The 23960-nt window shown below is 36.6% G+C and overlaps 1 protein-coding gene across 2 annotated transcripts in view; it reads right to left on the reverse strand.

Annotated features, from left to right (window-relative positions):
* Positions 1-23960, reverse strand: part of myo5b (myosin VB) — a 93239-nt gene that overhangs the window by 11229 nt on the left and 58050 nt on the right. For both annotated transcript variants that reach the window (XM_051677598.1, XM_051677600.1), the window contains exons 10-28: positions 22676-22941; positions 21914-21995; positions 20856-20996; positions 20444-20566; positions 18467-18550; positions 14303-14431; positions 14055-14152; positions 11619-11705; positions 10738-10849; positions 9754-9965; positions 8936-9092; positions 8021-8260; positions 7689-7916; positions 7218-7302; positions 5515-5651; positions 3485-3601; positions 3195-3329; positions 2225-2290; positions 493-732 (exon numbers count right to left, since the gene is read on the reverse strand). In XM_051677598.1, coding sequence (XP_051533558.1) covers positions 493-732; positions 2225-2290; positions 3195-3329; positions 3485-3601; positions 5515-5651; positions 7218-7302; positions 7689-7916; positions 8021-8260; positions 8936-9092; positions 9754-9965; positions 10738-10849; positions 11619-11705; positions 14055-14152; positions 14303-14431; positions 18467-18550; positions 20444-20566; positions 20856-20996; positions 21914-21995; positions 22676-22941 — 2739 coding nt within the window. The remainder of the gene's footprint in view (positions 1-492; positions 733-2224; positions 2291-3194; positions 3330-3484; positions 3602-5514; positions 5652-7217; positions 7303-7688; positions 7917-8020; positions 8261-8935; positions 9093-9753; positions 9966-10737; positions 10850-11618; positions 11706-14054; positions 14153-14302; positions 14432-18466; positions 18551-20443; positions 20567-20855; positions 20997-21913; positions 21996-22675; positions 22942-23960) is intronic.

Raw genomic sequence — 23960 nt, forward strand, 5'->3', positions numbered from 1 at the left:
GAGAGATATTTCTAACCAAGTTCAATCAATACTGTTACTGCTATGCCCACCTCAGAGGATTGAGACAGGCAGGTGGACAGAAGCACTGAAGTTTTTGTAAAGCTCTGAGACACCACTATTACCCTTGAATCTACTTTTCTGAGCTATTCTGAGCGCCATCAAACCCTATTATATCTCATCTTATCCTATCCCATTCCATGTCTTTTTTGCTTTAGCTGAAGGCTTTCATTTCAAAGAACCTTCACTGACATCTGATGGCATGGTAATGGACTAGAAAGTCTTTGGTGTGTGGGCTGATGAGACAATGTTTGACTATGTCAGACCAAAATAACTTTATCTGAGATCTACATAATTCACTTATTCCAATCTATATAACAAACTTCAAGATATGACTGCACAGGCTGATGTTAGTACCCAAATCAGAAGCCTGTAAATGTCAGATTTTATATTACATTCATGCCAACTGATGGGTACTTATGTTTTTAGACTTACAATGTGATTAGTATTATCTAACTGGCTTCTGGAGTTGACGATTTGGGCCTTGAGCATAAGGACTTCCTCCTTGCGCACATCTAACTCCTCACTGGCTGCTTTGAGTTGATTGAGCAGCAGGTTGTAGCTCTCCTGAAGCTCACTGGACGAGTTGTTCTCGGAGGCCCTGTCGGCCACCGATTTCCTCAACTCATTCAGGTCATTCTTCAACTTCTTATTCTCAGACTCCAGCTCTTGCCTCTGTAGACAGAACAAATGTTTACAAATATAGTTTAGATGCAAAGGGAAAAAGAGTGTGTACAGTAATGCACTTACAATGGAAGTCTATGGGGCAACCATCTACCTTTAATTTGCATTTTATTATTTCCATTACTTTTTCAGGCCCAGAAATCTATGGCATTTCTAAATAGGCCTGAACATCTTTGTGTATGAGCATGAAACATGCTTATAAACAAAGAGACAAAGTAACATAGGGAGTGATTAGAAAATCAAGCAACACTGCAGTCACTTCAAACATCTCTAAAGCCTGCAGCTAATGCTTTGATCAGAATCGCAGAGCGTTTGAGCCCTGCTGAGCAAGAACCATCAGCAATTATTAAATAAAATAGATCACACAGCAAAGTTGGGGCACTTTAAGAAAACTAACAAATCTGTTACATAATTCTACTGCCTCAAGCTCCACATTTAGCTCCACAACACTAAATTAACTTAAGATCTTTAACCTGTACTTTGCTCTCTGGTCAGAGTCTAACTGATTGAAGCTATTAAACCGAACTCTTCCATTGAGGTTTAAACACGCCCCCTATGCACAATTAAATGACTGATCACTGATATGAAAGCATTAAGAGTTTGTAATGTGTCAGAGGAAGATCACATTCACATTATAGAGATACATGTGAGACCCAAAAGGCAATACAAATGCCAGCGACTTCTCAAAGTTTTACCTTATTTGTTAAATTAACAAAACGCAGTATTGCATTGCTTTATGCAAAGAGACACTATGAAAATAAACGCAAAACATAATCTTCAGAATCATGTGCAATTCCTTTTATTGCGATACTTTATGCAAATAAATGACACAAAAATAAACACAAAACAAGATCAATGAAATCACATGCCATTCCTTTTGAATACGGGCATAATTCAGCTCTCTAAAAACTTCTTAATATTAAATGAACAAAACCCAGTATTGATTAGTTTAACATAAATAAACGCAAAACAAAATCTACGAAATCACGTGACATTCTTATTGAATTCTGTCATAAGTCAGATCTCTAAATACTTCCTAGTATTCAATTAACAAAATGCAGTATTGCATTGCTGTACTCAAATAAACAATACAAAAATAAACGCAAAACAAAATAAAACAAATATGTGCCATTCCTTCAAATTCCAGGCACAATTCTGCTCTCTTAAATCCTCTTGATGTTCAGTCAACAAAATAATATTGCGTTGCTTTACGCAAATAAAATATAAAAATAAATGCAAAACAAAATCCATGAAATCACCTGTCATTCCTTTTGAATCCTGGCATTATTCAGCTCTCTAAAAACGTCCTAATCTTAAATTGCTGCATTGTGCCACTCACCCACAGTTTAACAGGCAGCGCAGACAACAGCAGTAGAGCAACAACAGTGCAGAGCAAATCAATAAGCACTAAGACAGACATCTGACTGGAGGCAGAACAACGTGACCGTTACACTGAGCAGGACAGGACTGCATATGCTGTTACCTTCAGACTGTTGTAGGCCAGGTCTGTGTTTATGTCCTCTGACGTGGGACTGTTGGCCTCACTACCCTGTAAGATAAAAGAGCAAAAAAAAACATTTAAACATAGGCTAACTGATAAGGCAGAGGATCATGCTGTTGCAAATCTAGATGACAGGCTGTATGAAAAGATGAAGTGTTGTTTATGACCTGCTGTGACGTGAGATAATCTACAGCGGCCAGCTATGGTGCAAGCTACTGCCAAAAAGGAGGACAATAGTTAGCAGTCACTCAAGATATTATACCAGTTTTGGGCCTTTTTGCTGCTTTTATTAATAGTAGGGAGGATACTATTAGAGAAAATTCAGCAGGAGAGAGACAGGAATTGGATGACGGACTGCGCGAAATTCACAAATGCGTGGATTCCCATTGAAATGAATGTATTTTGCCCACAGAATTTCACCGTGCCAATGTAAAAGTGACCACGCATTTGGATAAAGTGTTTTTTGCCTTCACTTGTATATTTTAAATGGTTCTACGCTGTAACATATTAATTAGTAAAGGTACAAATATTTAATGTAGTCTTTTAATTAGTCAAAAAAGCTATGACGACATTAATCTTTCCAAATGTACACTAGGGATGCAAACTCATGAGCGGTGAAAAAGTTGAGAAAGTCATAGAAGGTGTTCCAGATGTATAATTTCTGTTAATTTGTTTGTTGTATTTAAAGCTTTTTTTAAGTGTTTAAGCTTAAAGTAACTCTTTCAAGTGATTTTAATAAGGAAAATATAGAAAATGTTGCTGAACAATTTGGGCAAAATAGCTTCAGAAAAGGTGACTTTAGCTGTAACATGAGTCGTTTGCATGCCTGGTATACCCATAAACATTGTCAATACATTTTTTGTCTATGCACTGTTAGAAGCACTTTCAGCTGGCGGTTGATAGCCACTATGAGAGGATTATGAAAGCAGAGAAGACATGAGAAATAACGGGCCTGGCACTTGCGCAACTCCTCCACTTTCTCCAGGTTGGTCTGCAGCCTCAACCTCTCCTGCTCCAGCTCTCGCACCCGCTTCTGCAACTTCATGAACACACTGAGGTCCATGGCGGCCTTCTCTATGCCCATTTCCTAAAGAAGCACATAATATAGAGCAGAACATTAATGCCATCTTCATGTGCTTTTATAGCCCTACTGAAGCCTGTTCTGCTGTTCACAGAGATGTCAGTGAGAAAACAGAACCTAATGTCTGGCCTGTTGAGGCAGATCTAGATATTTTGCTTTACCTCCACCTGCTGGATGGTGTCATCAGTGTCAACTTCAGACATGCTGATGGATTGGTAGTTGGAGTCTGAACCTACACTGCTCTGGTTGGAGGGGTTACGGCGATGGCCGTGGTGGAACTATAACATATAAAAACACAACCATAAAACATCATTATTTGTATTCATTTCAAGTAAGGCTGGAACAGCTAATAAAAAAAAATGTAAAAAACGATAATTAAAATGATTGACAACAAATGTCTTTATTGATGGGCCTTTGCACTCTGAAATTAGAACCTCCATCAGTGATGTCACTTTACAGCAGTCAATAACCCTATTTCTATGGAATGGAATAAAAAAAAAAGAAGAATCATGGGAGCACTTTATATTAAAGGAAAAGTTCGGTAAGTCAGTCCGGTGGTGCCCCGGCCTGAATCGGGCGGGGGAGGAGTGTGACGAGGAGGAGGGCTGAGCCGGGCCGTGAGGGAGCACGGCTGGCACTGAATCAGATTATCAGAGGGAAACCGAGATCAGAGGGGACACCAATTCGAGAGAAAGAAAGAAGAGACGCACGTGGCCACGCTGTGTGTGTGTGTGTGTGTGTGTGTGTGTGTGTGTGTGTGTGTTCGTTTTATGTTGTTTTAAGTTTATGTTTGACATTTAAAGTTACGTTGACTGTTCTGCTGGTTCCCGCCTCCTCCTTGCCCATCCTTTAACTGTTACAAATATGTAACAACATAACGCTTTATTAACACTTTCCAAACAAAGCCTTCCACAGTATTAAGATAGCAATGCACTAAAATAGCATGGATTCAAGTAACATTAAATGTTTCCCAAAGTCTAAGTGGGGGTTTGACTTATTAAAAGAACTAGCCCCTTCATAGGTTGCATATTCATTGCAATGAGCATTAAATCTCTTAAACTCTCATCCTTCAGAATATTAATTAGCAGCCAGACTGTGGCTTTCCGCTTTGCTACAGGAATCGTGAAGCCGCATTCATGATTCGCATCAGGCCGTCAGTGCCAACATCAAGCGGCGCTTTGAACTCCACATGAAAAGCACTGCAAACAACATTTTTGTGAGAGTTAAGACTTGACGTGCTTCTCTGGTAATTAAACTGCACATAACAGGGGCTGTAAAGTACTTGATTTCTATCACAAGTCCCATCTGGGCTTGTTTTGTATAACAAATAGCTTTCTCCAACACTTTATCATTGACACGGAACCTCTGTTGAGTGTGTGTGTGAGTTGTGGTGTGTCCGTCAGTGTAATGACTCTGGGCGGACACATCAAAAAGGTTCCGCCCTGGTCAGACCAATGTTTATGCTGGTTTATGCTTTATTAATGGTAAATGCATTAATCACATTAAAAATTAAATAACAAAATAAAGCGTTTAACTTTTTTAATTAATCACACGCGTTAAAGTGATCATTTTGACAGCTCTAGTAAAAATGCTTGAAGTGACCAAGTGTAAATACCCCCTAGGAGTTTTATACAAACTAACTTGTTGAACATCAGCCATTGAATAGCCACTGTTTTACGTAAAAGGAAGCTGCAGGGAGGTGGATGCCAGTTTGGCTTACTACTTATTACTTTTATCTCCTGTTTTGTGTTAGAGAGGGAGTTAGGAAGACTTTTTGTCATTTCTTTTCTATTTTCTTTGTTTAGGTAAGGTAATTGTTAAGTTCCCAGGTATTGTAACTTTTTGTTTGATATTTTGGTCTTATCCCCTCCTGAGTCTTTTTGTACTTCCTTCAAGCTTTGTTAATACAAACATACTGTATGAGTTATTAAAATGGTCTGTGATCACTGAATTCTGGGACAGGAGAAGGGAACTCCAAATCCTTGCTACACTTCTCCAACCCCTAGACTGGAGTGGGCTGTAACTATATTTTAGACCACTTTTTGCATACAATACATTATATAGACTTAATTTTGCACATTGTTTGAAGGAGAGCATAAAAAGAGGAAATAACTGTTAGACTGATTATCAAACTTGTTGTTAGTTGATGCCCTTATCTCACTTCTGTTTGCAACCTGTTGGTCAACATTACCTTCATCTCCTCCTGCAGGTTATCATATCTCTGCTCCAGTCTGGAGCATTCTTTCAGCAGGTTCTGATAGCGTAGTCTCTCCTCATCCAGCTCAGACTGCAGACGGCTTTCCTTCTGAGACACATCGCCTCCCTGACCTGAGAGACACAATACACGCATTCACACACTTAAGTATAACAAAGCCAGATGACACACCACACCTTTTTGCTCTTATTTGCCTGTATCAACTTTCATAAACTGAGAATATATGCATTTAAGGCATAATAAACATATTTTTCCAATTACAGATGGTTTGGGAAACCTAAAAACTATTTCTTTTTTTTTTTTTGCAATTCCATTTAGTGATGCTAATGGTGCAGACATTACACCCTTTGGCTTTAAAAATGTAAGTTCTATATTCAGGGGCCATTTAAAAAAACAGATCAGCACCATTTTTTCCTTAGGAATGACATCAATACATTATTTTTAGTACAAATTCCCATTTACTTCTTATTTTCAGCAAGCATCAGATATCCCTGGACTTACTGCATGTATTAGAGACTCTAATTACAACTTGGCACTTGGAAAAGATTCAAAGAGAACCTTCAGATGTATGGCCTGATAGGGGTTCGCTGATGTAACCGCCATCCATTAAACAGTCAATTTCCATATAAGGAGATAAGTGGTATAATAAACCTGTGATTATGTTTCCTTTGACCTTTCATCTGAATTTATTGAGATAAGACACAAGTAAAAATTTGTGATTGCATGAAGCTCCATATTGGACATACTATATAAAGAAGGTCTGGTTTATCTATTTCCAAATCTCTCCTTTTTGAAAGAAAAATAAAATTAAAATTATATATATATATATATATATATATATATATATATATATATATATATATATATATATATATATATATATATAATATACATATAAAATACCAATTTCTAATTGATCTATTATATCTATTATAATAACTGTTTTAGACATGACATAGTGAAAGGGCATTGTATAAGATAAGACTATCAACTCTATCATGGTTATCTTGAATTTCAATCAATCTATCAAAAGCCACATAAAAGTTTGATTGTGACCCAAGCTTTGACTGTCCTATATTGTCCTATTGAATTTCACAACACTTTTCTCCTCGAAAGAGCATTTTGAGTCACCTTTAACCTTACATGGGACAAAGAGTCACGATAAGACAAACCAGAGGTTAAAAGCTCTGAGATAAAAATGCTTCCTCCCAAAGACAGTGTAACAAAACAAACTATTCAAAGTCATCAAAACAAGCAGTACATTCAGAGCAGATGCTGCCTAGAGCCATTTACTTCTTTGCAGCTATATAAACCACTTTGATCAACTTTAACAGCCTTGAAAAGAGAAAGGAACTAAGAAAATCAGTACAAAACACGTTAAAGCGACATTTAAAAAATAAAAAAGCGTATTTAGATCAAACCTCGGGTTTCAAATAACATTTCTGCATGTGAAGCAGCTTGAAACAATGGTCAGCTTTGAGTTGCGCAGGTACAGAGGCAGAGTCACATTGCTCCGTTGAAATCCAATGCAGTTTCTGTCTCATTTGCCCAACTTCTGCACACAGACCCTCTTGTGCGTCAAACAAAACCAGCCCAGCCCTCCGGGCAACCCACACATCCCTCAGCTCTTTATACTCATGCCTTCACAGATGCTGTGTGTGTGTGGCCATGAAACTCACCCTGAGTGGAGGTCTGGATTTTGCAGTTCATCTCTTCTTTTTCCTTCTTCAAGAGCATGTTCTCTTTCTCCAGCTCCTCCACCCTCTACAGAATAAAAGAAAAGAGTTCCACCACCCTTTCAGTCCAAACACTGTGGACACTAAAGACCCTGTAAGGTAACTGTAAGGTAGCCTGTTCAGATTATCTTTAAAAATAAATAATAATAAAAATATATTATATACAAGCATAATATACAATATGTGTGTGTATATATATATATATATATATATATATATATATATATATATATATATATATATATATAAAATTATAATATAATGTATTATATTATGACATTATTATTCTGTTTTTGTCAAATCTGGCCATTATTATTCATTTAAATTATAATACTGAAATATAATTTTTTTTTTCAACAAAACTAAAAAATTATTCCAAGCATCAACTACTAGTTCAAGTTAATCTTTTATCACCTGTTCGAGCCCCTGTTTTTCGTTGTTGAACTCCTCCTCTATCTGCTTCCTCTGGGTGTGGGCTTCCTGGAGCTCAGCCCTCAGCCTCTCAAGCTCGTCCTGCAGTGAGGAGCCAGCGGTTTGCCGACTGCGAAGGGTCTCCAGTTCCTTCTGGAGTTTATTGACTTCAGAGCCCAGAGCAGTATTAGCAACAACCAGCTGCTCATTCTGAGTTTTATACTCCTTTGACTGTAAACAGAAGGAAATACATACTCAGCAATATGTAAATAAGTAAATGTATGCATGTCAATCAGTTCTGATGACATTTAATAAATTATATTATCTTCCCGTACCTTAACATCCATTTTCTTCTGGAGCTGCACAATTTTGTTCTCCATTCCGACGTTGAGGTTTTTAAAGTGTTCGGCTGAACGGGCCTCTATCTTAAGCTGTTTAAGTTGGCGCTTGGCACGCACGCGGCGGTAGAAACACTGAATGACGATGGCGGCATTTCGAGAGTGGAGGTACTTCTTCCTCACGAGCCAGCCACGGACAGTCTTCTGTATGATCATGGCTTTGTGATGGAGCATGAACTGAATAGAGACAAACAGAAGCTTACAATTTTGGATTTATTTTAGAAACTGACCCTTATGCATAAGCATAATTTAAGCCTGTTTTTCATGGATAATTTTTTAAGGATAAAGTTATCACATAAAATCTTTCACAACACATTGCTCCATCAAATCACAATGAGAGCTTTTATATGAAAAATAGCATTCAATGTGCTATTAAACGGTTTAAATCATTTTTTTCTAATTATAATTTACGATCTAATTATTAATTGATTATCTAATTATAAATTATTAACATTTTAGTTTTTACTTAGAAATAGACAAACACTCCACTACAGACCTAATTTCCAAATCAGCACCTCACATACACTATATGTTTATCAAAACATAAAAAATATGAGCATAATCTAATTAATATTCATGAGCTAAGCCTTTACCACATTGTGACATCACAACAAGCACGTTTACCCCTCCCCTTTAAAACTTGTTCAGATGCCACTGTCCCCACCATTTTTAGATATAAAGTGAAAACCTTGTGTAAAAGATATTGAATAAGTTTGTATGTGCTAAGAGAGTCTGTTTTTGCTGTGACTTCTGGTGACATCGCATTCAGAATTCAATACAATTTTCTCAATTAAGGGAAAGCAGTACAAGCCAGAAAGAGAGCAAGGAGTGAGAGACAGTGGAGTGCAGTACCTCTTGATATATCCTGCGTATAAACATGCCACGGGTAAAAGCTTGAATGGTGATCACAGCCCGACGGATTCTTAGATACTCCCGCCGAACTCGTACCATCCGGTACTGTTTCTGACATATAAGTGCTGCTCGGGTGAGACGAAGCATCTCGGCATACCTAAAAGAGTGTGAAAGAATGAGAAAGAAATATACTGTTTTAAGTAAAGTGAGTGAGGTTAAGTTCATAAGCAGTACACTAGTACAAACTAAGAGCTGTCTACTACAGTTAGGGTAAATCGCACAAAACCTCAGTCGTATTACACCCCAAAGTCAAAAGAGAGATATAAGAAATTACACTTTGCTTTCAGAAAATTAAGTCTATTTTAAGGACCATGTAAATTAAATAGATGTTCATGAATTAAATAGAATAGAATGTTATACAGAATTAATATAATTATTATTTAAATTATGTATTTATACATCATGGTAGTATTAGTTGTACTGCTTTCAATTCATGCTTAAAAAAAGTGATTGTCAATAGGTTCACACTGAGTTCTCATAAAAATTACTAATACTATTACAGTCATTTTATAAGATCTCAATATGAACCTATTCTCTAATCATCACTGAGAATAATGAGAATTACAAAAAAATTCTCAACTCAAATGTCTGGATGCATTTCAGTAATGAGAACTGGAGGGGAAAATGTGCTTATTTGTCATAACTGATGTCACAATGCAAAAAATCTTAATGGTCCTAAAATAGGCTTCATTTTCTTTATGCAAAATATATTGTGACCTGAACTATTTTTCCTGATATTCACCCAAACTCTTCCTTACCTGCGTGCCAGATAACCCCGGCCATATCTCTGTAGTGTGATGGCAGACTTGCGGATCTTACGGTAGCGATTTCTCTGTAGCCATCCTCGCACCGTCTTCTGGATCTTAATGCAGGCGTAGCGGAACTTATCTGCTCTGAGCTTTTCCAGATAGGCCACCTGACCTGCCCTGAAGAAAATCTTAGTCTTTCCAAACTGGAACTTATCTGGATCCTGAAGGAGAAATTACGTAAAAGACAGTCACGCTTAAACAGCTTTAGTAATGATACTGTATATAACCTTGAATAATCAGTGATAAATATTTTCCATCCTTGAGGAGACAAATGTCGTCCCCTGACTAGCTTCAGAAATTAACTGATTTTAAGCTGTATTTTTGATGTTTATGAGGGTTTATTTTTTCTAATCATATAAAAATGTGTCGTGTATCATCCTTTATCCCAAATACTTCCAATTTAATCAATTAAATAATGTACATTTTCAATCTGAATAATTTATGCAACAATATTCTAGGCCTAGAATATTAATAATATATAAGATGTTACAAGACATCAAACATGTCTGTAAAGAATTCATTACAGGAAGCATTTTTTGCACCCACTTTTTGAATTTTGAGGCATTTTTGTTACTTTTGGTGGCATTTCATGATGAATCATCATGGCCATGATCATTTCTGTCCTTGCCCCTGACTAATGCCTGGAGCCTGGTTTATGCTTGACGCTACCCCTTTTTTGCAAGGGTTCATGGGCACAAAATGACGTCATTGCGGCTGATGCAACTAATGTGCAAGATGAATTTAAGAAATATGGTTTTCATCTTCTAATACAGAATGTTCTCAGCAATTTACTTTGCTTATCTAATTTACTCAGTGGAGCTCTCTGTAGTTTGCAACAAGAAATGATCAGGACAGAATTACTGGAGGATTTGGCTGAGTATCATGCATAAAACTTTCATTTTAAACTCTAGCAAGAAATGACAAAGCTCTTACCTTGATCAAGGTTTCCAGCAGGTTCTTACAGACCTGCTTCTTATCCCCATTGGTCAAGTCCTTCTTTGTCATGAGCACCCGATATCTGCTGTAGAAATCTGGATACGTCCATCTGAGGATAGTCAGTAGATGTGAGAATGTAAGAATTTACAACAAAAATCATTTTTAAAAACCCAGATCACATACATTTATTTTAAACTTATTTTTGGCTTTACAGATTTCCATAACTATTAAACTCCATAAATTCATGTGTTTCCATGTACAACAAAAAAACTGGTAACCATCAAAAATAAGCTCTGTATAAAAACCTGACAACAAAATAAAACTTTACATTATATAAGGTGACAGAACACTGATAAAAGTGTTTACATGCTAAGCAAAATCATGGTAATGCACAAAAATCTAGGTGTATATCGATCAGGTTTTGCTTAAACTCTTTATGACCTTTCCTTGACCACAGTTTAAGACATTTACATTACATTACACATTGTCAGCTTATTAAGCTTAATCATAAATTTAGTGTCATTCATGTAAATGCATAAATGTGTTCTTTAATCATTTTTACCAGTCTTTACACTGCAAAGAAAGCGGAGAAGCCATATCCGAAGCGTTAGGTATTTACACAGACTTTTATAATGCAACACAGAGGCAGCATAAATGTATTAACACAGGAATTACAATCGTGGGAAGGAATGTATTATCAACATAAAAGATCTGATTGTTGATTTTCGTACATGTCCGACAGAAAAAAATGGGCACATAGATTGACATGACAATGGGAAAGACAGCATTTCAGTTTCACAGACCCAAAGCCTAATCAGAGCCACCTCTAATATTAGGGGGTCTGAAGAGCCCTTTAGAGGAATCTATAGACCCATTACCTGGATGGATATCCGGCGGCACTGATACGGATGGTCTCCAGAACTCCACATGCTCGTAGTTGCTGAACAGCTCTTCTAGAATCAAATCTAGAGAAAGAAAGATGGTCAAGAGTGAATAACTCCCTATAGAAGCAAAATTACATATAATACTACACAAAGAAAATGTGATCCAGAGATTTCCACAATATTGCTGGGTACAAAAAGTTAGGATCTCGAACCACTGGAGGAAAATAAGATCAGATTTGGAGTATTATCTAGACCTACCGTATCTTTCTCTTAAGCATAGAGCACATCTCCCGTGAGAGAGGCATTGGGAGGCTGCAGTCCACAGGGGGACCGGAGACTGTTTGACTCAGAGCTCTGTGACTGCCTATTCACAACCTTAAGAGCATGTGACTGACAAAACCCTCTCAATTAAGCATCCCTGAAGGGGCCCTTGTCCTCAGGAATTTGCAGAGAGGACAAAAACAGAACCAAACAAGATTCTGACCTTTTTCCGGAATTATACATTTTCCAGAAAAACAATTAACAAATAGACATTTTAGTTAGTATACAGGGTTCCTCACACCTTCAGAATACATTTTACAGCACTTATTAATCTTGGTTAATGATAATTTCAACAAATACTGCAATATATTTTATATAAAAAAAGTATTATTTTGTTTTATTATGTTGTATTATTGATGTACATTCACTGAGCACTTCATTAGGAACACCTGTACACCTACATATTCATTCGATTATCTAATCAGCCAATGGTGTGGCAGCAGTGCAATGCATAAACTCATGCAGATACAGGTCAGAAGCTTCAGTTAATGTTCACATCAACCATCAGAATGGAGAAAAATGTAATCTCAGTGATTTTGACCACATCTGGCACTTTATTAGGACCACAGTATTCCTAATAAAGTGCTCAGTGAGCGTATGTTAACATTAACATATGTTAACAAGTTGTTTGTTAACATTAATTCCTTATGAACTAACATGAACTAACAATGAACAATTGTAAATTTATTTAACATTAACCAAGATTAATAAATGCTGTAAAAAATAGTTTCATTGTAATTCATGATTCCTTGTACATTAACAAATGAGTCTTTTTGTAAAATTGTATTATTTTTCCATGATTTTATTGGATTTTGTTATTTTCTGTGACTTTTCAAGGCTGGGAAACCACAATTTTAAAATTCCCTGATGATTCTAGATTTTTCATGACCGTGGGAACCCTATTAAATAAGTTGAAAATCTGCTAAATGCAATGGTTAACTGCATAAGATGCATTGGCATCTTATTTTGTAAGAAACATTTGCTTATATTTCAGTATTAGGAACAGTAGCTGGGTTTCCATTCAACAATTTTTATGTGCATTTTGAAATTGCACATAAGAAATCCTGAATGGAGAAGCTTGATATGCAAATAAACTCTCAAAATTCGCTTACAACTTTAAACACTAGGAGGAGGTGGATTTGGTAGAGTTTTGCTTTAATTAAAATGCGAACATTAAGGTGATTGGAACTTTATATTCTTAATATGATGACGTGTTTTGACCATTCCTGCAAGTGTTATGAATGTGCGATGGCTTGATGTGACTGGCCTCACAAAAGCACAGACCTTCTTCGAACATAGCTCTTGACATTCAGAAGTGTTTATGCCACAGCTGGTCTTTAAAGTGGGTCCTTACTATCCGCCAGAACAGTTTTAAGCGCGGACGCTCCCAGGAATGCGATGACATTTCAGCCATCATTATATAAGATATTACACTTGTTCTGCAGCGTCTCTGGGCGGCATTTAATAAAACGAGGTACAATTGTTCCAATCCTGCTAATAAAACTCACCCCAAAGCAAGGAGGTCATTCAGCTGCTCCATCATGACAAGATGGCTCCCTCAAGATAATGCGCATGACGTAGTGGATGGAAACGTGCAATGTTTCATATTTTCTTTAGTTTCATTTTTAGAAATGCACTTAAAAAAATGCAACAAATTTTGATGTAAACCCAGCTAGTGAACGGTATGTCATGTACAAAGTTTACAGTTGTTCAAAACACCTCATTGACAAATAATTAGAAAAAGTTTTATTATATTAAGCATTTGGCAGAGGGTAGTGTCCATCAGTCCATCAGCGTCTATCTACTGATTTTGCTCTAGTAAATCTAGGTCTCATTTTATCTTACATAACCTGATCTGCTAATTCTCAGAGGAGCTTTGATGTTGTATGTAGGAGGAAACTTATGGTGCAACTAAGGTCAGTTTGACATGAACTTCTCACAGTAAATAAAATGTCTAATAAACCAGCATGACTCTAATGCTCTCAAGGAGCTTTAAATGAATTTGCCATACAGTACCGCTCTATTTCTGGCCAAGAAATGTTAGATAAGTAGTAATAGACGAACAATTCCAGCTTCAAGCAACAATACAGACAAACACACAAAACTTACACAAAAGCTTCCTTTACATCATTGGGTTTAATGCAGCGCACATAATGAGGTGTGGTCGCGTTCAGTGTTTCCATCAGAAGATGTAGAGAGTTCCTGAACTATGAAAGAGAGAAACCACAAACATGGTGGTATCAACGAGCTCATATAATATTTTCTTTAAAATAAATAGGAATTCAGCTGATCCACTATCAACAAATATGGATGTTTAAATCTGGGCTTGGTGGTTCGGGCACTGTGCTAAGCCTCACCTGGGTGCCCACAGTTTTTCTGTGCTCACGGTTGTGGCCTTTTGGCATGGGCTTGGCAGCCCGGACATTGACCTTGGAGGGCTTGGCAACTTCTTTACCATCCTGGAAGAGATCCGCCACCAACTGGAACTGAACAAAAAATAGAGCTGGAGTTAAAAGTGTTATGATTTATCTCAGTCAAGGCCTAGCGGTTAGTACACATGGTCCAAAACATTGGGCAGTGCCACTCATGTTCATGCAGAAACAAGAAAGAAATAAAAGAAAGAAACAAATTGGTAGGGAATACAGTGTTAGATAAAATAATGAATATAATAATGTTACAGACAACATACTGTATCGAGAAAGCTCAACAATCATAAAAGAGGTAATTTACTGTACTGTACGTACATTAAGGTACAGTAGGAAAACATAATTTTACGGGTCAGAGAGAGGGTGGAAAATGGTTACGTAATCATAAATAAGGACTGTTTTTTGTGCAAGAAAGCTTGACTAACATAACAAGTGCCCATTAGGAAACAAAAATCAACAAAAGAGTAGACTATTATTTTATAAACAAAAGAATATCATTAGATGTCCTTCAGCACTGTTACTGCTGCCTGCTTTAAGAACCACAGTGAATTTTTAGTGGCATCACAGACGTATTACATCTTACATAAGATCCCCAGTTTGTAATTTTCATTTTAATGCAACTCCAGTAGCACATCAAAGCACTTTTGGAAGAGATTAAAAATCCACTCCCTGCAAGGCAGGTACACCGTGTGTTTCAATGCATTACTAATACCATCATCTTGCCAAGTGTCAGGAGTCTAAGACAGAATACGGATTACACCATTACACCGCTATCGCTGGAAAGCCTGATGGGACGATACTGATAAACAGAGCTACTGGACCAGCTACAAAACACAACTGAAATACGCACAGCATGGATGAGTTGTATCATGATCAAAATTGATCAATCTTCGCCAATTTTATATAAAAACGTACATAAGAAGGGCACTTTTAAACCAGATGAATCAATTTCCAACATACCATCTTTATATTAGACACAGTCTCATTATTAGAAAGGACTGAAGTGAATTCAGTTACTTTGTTCTGCATTTGTAAATAAAACATCTCACTGAACATGCCTAAAATCCTGAACAAGAATACTACAGGGATACTTATTTAAATATCTGAATACATACATATCTAAATAAAGCCTGAGGAAACTCCATCTCAACTGTTATCTGATGCTTAAACTGAATGTTCTTTGCAGTGACACCTTAGTTTACATTTGTGATTGAACCTAAAATCTGATTAAATTATCTGCAGATAATCTCAAGGATTAAGAGGGGGGATAAATGATCATGTAAAACCAAATTACAACTGTTTTTTGTAAGAAACCATACCTAACATTATAAAACAGTCTTTAGGGAAAAGATACAAAAGTAAATAATATGGGACAGTCTCTGAATTATAAACCTGACAGCATTTCAGATCTCTATTGCAGGGAATATCTTCAGCTTGTAGCAGTTGATTTGCTGCTGTGTGTATATTAACTTATCTCAGATTCCTACAAATGCTTTTGCCAAGACACCTACACACAAAACACTAAGAGTGCTCAGTGTTGACGCAGACAATGGATATCCTTTTAAATCTCTGCATTTAAGATGAATTTGGCTGTTTGTTAGTCGAGCTATTTGACTGATACAATGGCTGCTAGGTGTGGACAAGTTCAGGATTCTGTTTGTCTGAAAAACAAACTTAGTCAATTAACTACTTAACACTTAAATGCTCAGGTCTTAAGTGACCACGGATCTCATTCCACCCCCTTTACCTCATAATGTTGTGATATGAATATATATGTAACTCAAATATGAGTTGTACTCGCTACCTCTTTAGTGTTCTTCAACCTGCATATGTGTAATTTATGTGTATCTTATGTGTTATGTGTAAATCAATATATGTTTGACAGCCAGTTGTGTCTCATAAAATTGCAGAGTGGAAGTTATGAACCCAGTTCTATTATTTGTTGTATCATCTCAGATATATAAGAAATAAAACATCAAAATATAGCAGAATATATTATTTTCTATTATTTTCTTATTGTCTTGAAAATATTACACTATCTTGGCATTTTGTAGATGGCCGGACTGGTTGGAGCTGACAGAAAGGCTATGGTAACTCAGATAACCCCTCTGTACAACTGTAGTGAGCAGAATAGCATCTCAGAATGCACAGCATGTAGAAACTTGAGGCGGATGGACTACAACAGCAGAAGACCACGTCGGGCACTCCATTAGGACCATAGTGTTCCAAATAAAATGCTCAGTAAGTGTATGTGCCATGTTGCTAAAGACCCAAGGTATGTAATAATGTTTGGTGAAACACCCATGTATTTAAGAGTTAAACAGGTCAGAGACCAAAACATAAGCAGAAGTGTGATTTCAATCACAGATATAAACAGAGGCTTGGCTGGGTGTGGAACAGCTCAGGGGCTGAAGAAACATGACTGAGCTGATTTGTCTGTTGTCATAAACACCTTCTTGGAAAACATGACTAAACTGAAATGCGTGTTTAAAGAGTGTCTCACTCTACAGTAGGGATGGGCATTTTGGTAATTTTGTATGTATGTCTATGTACATATAGGCCAGACAGAAGTCTTAACTGCTGCATTGCGTCTCGTTGTTGTTCAAGTGTCTCAGATATTCATTATTTATGCTGTTATAACGCAGTCTATTACAAAAAGTACAAAAAAAGGCATAATCAAAATGTAATGCAATATTTTGTCATTATGCGAAGACTGGCTGTAATTATCAGTGCGCGCCACTGTTTTCATCATGGCTGGCTTATATTTGCAAACCACGGTTGGCTTGACCAGATATGCCATAACCATCATTTTTTTTAATACGCCGTGTAAAGTTGAAAGTAGTTTTTAAGACTCTACATTCTGTTCCATTAAGCTGCGCTCCATCTTGCTGTTTGGAAGAACTTTCCTGGTGTGTGTGTGTGTGCTTCTCTAGAGTGTTGAGCACTGTCTCTACCCCAGACAGAAAGTTATGGTGCGCTGTGTTTGAAGCTTGTTGCTGTGATGATTCAGACCGCAAGGTATTGCTGAAAATCATGACATAATCAATCTCAAAATGTAAAATAAGACCCCTCATTGACATGTATGTGTATGAGTTGTCTCTGAATTTCAAATTTTGTGAAAAGTCACGTCAGGCATGCTTATTATGGATCATCGTTTTTTTGATCGATCATTGCTGTCACTTCAGAGTACTCCTACTCGTGCCCATCCCTACTCTACAGCACATACATTTTGTGATAATGTTTTCTACTTCTATCTACAAATTTTTACAATCTTTATAGGAATCAGGTGGTCCTATCATTTTGTATTGGTGTGTAACATACAGGAGTAAGACTTGAGTGTTGTGGCAATACGGTCAGATTAAGATGGAAAACAGTGACATTTTTCCCCAGTATATTTACTGTGAATGTTTTGTTTATTTGAGGATTGATTAAAAAATTAGTGTACGGGTGTGTATGCCACCTTACCTGAGCATTGTTCACTAATATAGTAATAAAATGGTAAATTAATGATCTTGAAATTAAGATATTCAAATACAAGATGTGTAACTTTGTGTGAGGTGAGCTAATAGTTATAGTTTGTTGATGCATCATTTAAATGCTAAAATTACCAATTAAAACAATGTTTAATTCTTTCTTTCTTTCCTTTTTTTTTTTTTGGATTTTTCCCCTTTTCTCCCTAATTTGGAATGCCCAATTCCCAATGTGCTTTTAAGTCCTCGTGGTTGCGTAGTGACTCGCCTCAATCCGGGTGGCGGAGGAAGAATCCCAGCTGCCTCCGCGTCTGAGACCGCCAACCCGCGCATCTTATAACTTATCACTTGGCTTGTTGAGCGCGTTGCCACGGAGACATAGCGCGTGTGGAGGCTTTACGCCATCCACTGCGGCATCCACGCTCAACTCACCACGTGCCCCACCAAGAACGAACCACATTATAGCGACCATGAGGAGGTTACCTCATGTGACTCTACCCTCCCAAGCAACCGGGCCAATTTGGTTGCTTAGGAAGCCTGGCTGGAGTCACTCAGCACACCCTGGGATTCGAGCTGGGTGGTAGCCAGTGGTTTAATTCTTTCTTAACAAGTAACAAGAGCTCACCTGGCTGGCCTTGAGGATGTTTATCTGCTCCTCATAGACAGTGTCTCTGTTCTTCTCCAGGAAGCCATCACAAAGATACTCAACCTGCAAGGGATGACATCACATCACAGGAGTGAAACTTAAATATCAACACCACACTGAAAATCACGTTACCACATGGTTGTTTTTGCTGTGGTCAATCGATATGGCCAGTCCCGATTAGTAGAGAGCAGGGTGCCCAAAGGCCAATATAATGCTAATATACATGTTAAATAGAGATACAATTTAAATACAGCAATTAAAATTAAATGTGCTGTAAGCATTTTTTTATTAAATTCCAATCAGAAGACTTTAAGGAGCTTTCTGTCTGTCAATTGTTTTGCGCGTTCACTGGGGAGCCCATATATGAATAAACAAAATTATTATTCTTTTCCTAAAAAACTCTGTTAGAAATTTCCTCAGGACAAACTGTGTAACATAGCTTTCTGACACAAGCACGCAATGACCTCATTTCCACAAAAGTACTGAAGTCATGTTATGCAAGTATCATTTCTGATCTAATTGTGAATCATTTGCAATTACAACTTTAGACTGTTTGTGTTTTTGGTATACGGTAGGCCTTTTGAATTATAATGAGAATACTTGCTTCTGCAGTAAAGCAATAACTCATAAAGCCTTGTTGGGTGTAGCCTAGGAGTTGCTAGTCTCGATTTTACTCCCTGTAAAATCCTTACTGTACAGGTTTTGTCATATAATGCAACCCTAGCACTAATTCCTCTGTGTTCACCCATAAATGACTAAGAATGTGATTCTGTACAGTACTTTTCATATCATGGTATCTGTATGATTAAGGGAATTAAAATTAAGACATTTTAAGACCTTTACAGTAAATGAAAAAAAAAAAAAAATCTTTACACTGTAGTACAGAATATGAATTGCTGCGTTTACCACAAAATGGTACATTTATGAGACTTTTTTATGCAGCCCAGTGTATTGCACAATCAAGAATTGAATAAAAAAAAAAAAAAAAATTGGAAGATTGACAACTACCAAGTTTGACATTTAAGGTTTCTCTCTATGCTGTTTAAGATATTTCAGACTTTTCTAGCCTAAATTTAAGACATTTTAATACTTTTAAAGATCTGCAGACACCCTGCCATATAGAAAAAGATTACTTGTCACAGTTGCTATTGTAAAAAGAGTTTTAAGCAATTAAAAAGACTTGACTGGTCTAATAAACATCCTTGGGTTGCTGATATCTTAAAGCAATGTTCTGGGTTCAGTACAAGTTAAGCTCGATCGAAATAATTTGTGGCATAATGTTGATTACCAAAAAAATTAATTTTGACTTGTTCCTCCTTTTCTTTCAAAAAAAGCAAAAATCTTGGTTCCAGTGAGGCTCTTATAATGGAAGTGAATGGGGGCCAATTTGTGGATGTACAAAAACCCACTGTTTCAAAATTCTAGCCACAAGACAAAGGATATTCGTGTAAACATGATTTTAGTGTGATAAAATCACGTACAACCCTTTTCTGTATAAAACTATTGCCAATTTTACAAATTCATTACCATGACAATATAATGTCAACAAACCCTAAAACCCTAAAATGAAGGTTAAAATTATGATTTAAACTAATTTATTGCTCAAATAATACACAAGCTTTAACAGAAAAAATTAATGCAAGTGCTTTTATAAAATTATAAGCTTAAAATGTTTTTAAACCCACGAAAAATTGGCCACGTTCACTTTCATTGTCCCTATTCACTTCCATTGTAAGTGCCTCACTGTAACCTCGATTTTTGCTTTTTTTTAAATAAAAGGAGAAACGAGTCGAAATAATTTCTTTGTGGTAATCAACATTATTCCACAAATGCTGTCGACTGCGCTCAACATGTATTGAACCTGGAACACTCTTTTAATATCACATCGGCTATGTAGACATAACAGAACATCCTGAGCCTTACAGCCTTTACCTGCTTAAACTATGCTGAACTCACCCTATCTGCAAAGTGGACCACAATAAAGGAGCGGTTGGACATTCTGGGCTTCTCAAAATGCTCGCTGCGTGTGTGCTGGCTGTACAGCTTTTGGGCCCAGTTCTGATCGGTTCCTTTGGGCACCTGTGGGAGACAAAAAATGTTGAACTCTAGAGGACTGAAAATACCAGCTCCTTTATTTGGGTTACCTGTAACAGAAATAGCAAATTCATGCTTTTGAAGCTGCTTATTCTCAAAAACTTCAAAGAACTTTAACGCCAGACTGGATGGAGTAAATAAATAATTCATTCATTCTCAAGAGGTGTTTAAAACTAAATGAGATGCTCTGTAGTGGGAGCTGTTTACACAACATGCCTTTCAAATTCTCTTTATCATCTTCTCAACAACTGTTCTCCTTCTACTCAATCCTTACCTTACACTCCTCGTCGAGAAGATCCAGGATACCGAGCTTGGCTTCAATGAGGTCAATGCACGGCTGGTTATCATAAAAATCTATAAGTGTCCAGGGGATCTGCTCCTTCATATACTCCTCTTGCTCCAGTTTAAACACATGCTGAAGGGAATTTGATGAAGTATTGAAGGTGAGCTATTCACATTATGATGAATGACTCAAATATTAAAGACCCAATTTTGTGGCTAATTTATTTCATTTGAGGCTATAAACAAGTGTAGTCTTCAATTTGACAAGATTATCTTTTAGCTTATTTACTTTGTTTATTTATTAAAAATGTATTTACAGTCTTCCTTTTCTGGGAAAATGGGCCGAAAATATTTATGACTCATCTTGCACTCTATACATTCTTGTCCAGTCAAATGCTCTCTAAAATGAAAATGTTCCTCCTCCTAATACTACCTGACACTGAATAGCATTAGCAGTGTTAATCTCGTCTACGAAATTACTGACGACAATGTTCGTCAAAGATTTTTTTTATTTCATCAATGATAACAAATACACATCATGATGATAATTAAAAGATTTTTTAAAGCACTGTTGACAATAATATGATGAGAAAACAAATATACTGCAAGATATTAACAATGCAATATAACACTGTTTCAGTTTGACACACACTTTTGTCATTTTACACATTACTGTCAACTAAAATATGTTATTTTTGTAGACTGTAGTCAGAGTAAAATGGACTAAATTACGAAAAGAAATTGTGAATTATGAAATGTAAAAGACAAAAACGATCACTTAAAAAAAAAAAACTGTGTAAAAATGAACACTGAGCAATAGCAAGTAGCAAATCATGGTTCACGCCTGTGACGTAACTAAACCCTATTTGCCTTTTGACATGTCCCACCCCAACTTCCTATTTCAATATGAAATAAGTCAAAAGAGGAAAGAAAACTGCACTTGTCAAGTGATTTCATGGGGTCTTTAAATCTGAGACTAAATACAGCCAAGAATCTCAACACTAATAAATGACACTATTAAGCATATGAGTGTGATACAACATTACTGACCGAGTTGAACTGCTGCTGTAGTTTCTCATTGGCATAGTTAATACAGAACTGCTCAAAGCTGTTGATCTCGAACGTTTCAAATCTGTTAAGAGATAATGACATGATAAATGCACCAGTGTCCCAAATCCTCCACATTTGCCTGAAAACAATCTGAACACTTTCCATGCTTTTCTCTGCATCATCTAGCTTGGCATCCTCTGCTTATTTACTCTAGTGCTAATCAATACGTTCCCCTGCTGAGAGGAAGTAATTAGTTCCTAAGTCAGAAAGGCTCTAAAGTCAATGAGTTTTCTGCTATGGGAAGGTCAATATACAAGCACATGACAGGAAGTTGGAGAGGGGGTTTCCAATGTCCCACAGTGGCACACGATTGGTCCTATGAAAGAATGCACAAAAAAGAGCACAAAAGCTCTTAAACTCCACACCATGTGCTCTGCTATTCCAACTTTTCAGTGAGGAGGACTAATCTGGGACGGACATCACACTGTGACTCCTCTAATTATACATTAACTAGTACACTAACAAAAGATTCTGTGACTCTTTCACGTCACTTTTCATCTTAATGTTTATGGAAATATCCCTCTCTATGGCATTTAACTCACACCAAATGTGTGTTAGCATACTATGGATACGGCACCCTCCTTCATAGTGTAATTAAAATTATGAAAAACAAAGATTCTTTTTTCTCCCTTATACATTCTAAACCAAAAACTTAATGTTGACAAAAAAAGTAAATGCGCACGTTTTGCTTCAACTACCCACCCGTAGATATCCAGTACTCCGATAAATGAGTGTTGTTTGGTGGAGGTGTGCAGGGCCTTATTAATATGCTCTACGATCCAGTCAAAGAGGTGGGCATAGATGTGTTTGGCAAGGGCGTCTCGGGCATTGACTGCCTGGGCATGTGCCATGTTCTTCACGTAAGTCTCGGAAGTGGTCACCAGCTTCCTGCGGCAGAGCCAGTGCTCCATCTGCTCCTGCTCGATACCCAGCAGCCGACAGAAATGCTGCAAGTGAGTGTCATCCCTCTGCAGGACCAAAAACAGGTTGGTATTAACATTTTCACTCACCATATTATGCTAACAATAAAATTTGTAACGAAAAAACTAGAAAATTAGAATTAGAAAAATTCATTTTCACAAGTAACAGACTTTTGAACCTCATGTGATGTTTATGGGCAATTACATCTGAAATCAGATACCTATGGTTGTGCTTGAAGAGGAAACACTTTACAATAAGGTTCCATTTGTTAACATTAGTTAACAATATTAGTTAACATGAACTAACAATGAATAATACTTTTACAGCATTTATTAATCTTAAAGTTAATTTCAACATACAGTATCAAGGATGCAAACTCATAAGCGGAGAAAAAGGTGAGAAAGTCATTGCCAGTGTTATTATAGTTAACGAAAACTAAAATAAAAAACATTTTCGTTAATTAAAATAAAAATAAACAAAAAAAATTATTTGAAAAAACTAAAACTAAACTAAAATGCTTTTTTTTTTTTTTTTTTTTTTTACTCCAACACTAACTAAAATAAAAATGATCTTGGATTCATTTCAATTTTAGTTTTGGGCAAAGTAGGACACTTTTGGAAATTATACATTTCTTGGACTTTTAATTATGATCCAAACACACAGAACCTGACATTATATCTTTGAAGAAAGCTTAGGATGTCTTCTACCTTAGTCAAAAGGAAAAATGAAGAAATTCTTAATACTGAGTAGAACCTTTGAAGACCCTCTTTTGAACAAATCTCAAAGGACAAATGATTCTCTAGAAAATATCTACAAAGAATTTAGAATACATTTTTTATATTTTGGAACACTTTTACATCATAAATCATTATGTAACATTTACAAACATTACACCTCAAATTTCTGTTATTTTCTTTACCATTGCTTTTCCCACCAGTGGTAAAGAAATGAGCTCTGCCACACATCCCAATGTAAAAATCATCAATTTAAAATCTCAAAAAAAAAAAAAAATATATATATATATACAATTCTCTGATTATTTACTCCCCCTCATGCCATCCCAGAT

The sequence above is a fragment of the Myxocyprinus asiaticus genome, chromosome 38 (genome assembly GCF_019703515.2).
Source record: "Myxocyprinus asiaticus isolate MX2 ecotype Aquarium Trade chromosome 38, UBuf_Myxa_2, whole genome shotgun sequence".
Lineage (NCBI taxonomy): Eukaryota > Metazoa > Chordata > Actinopteri > Cypriniformes > Catostomidae > Myxocyprinus > Myxocyprinus asiaticus.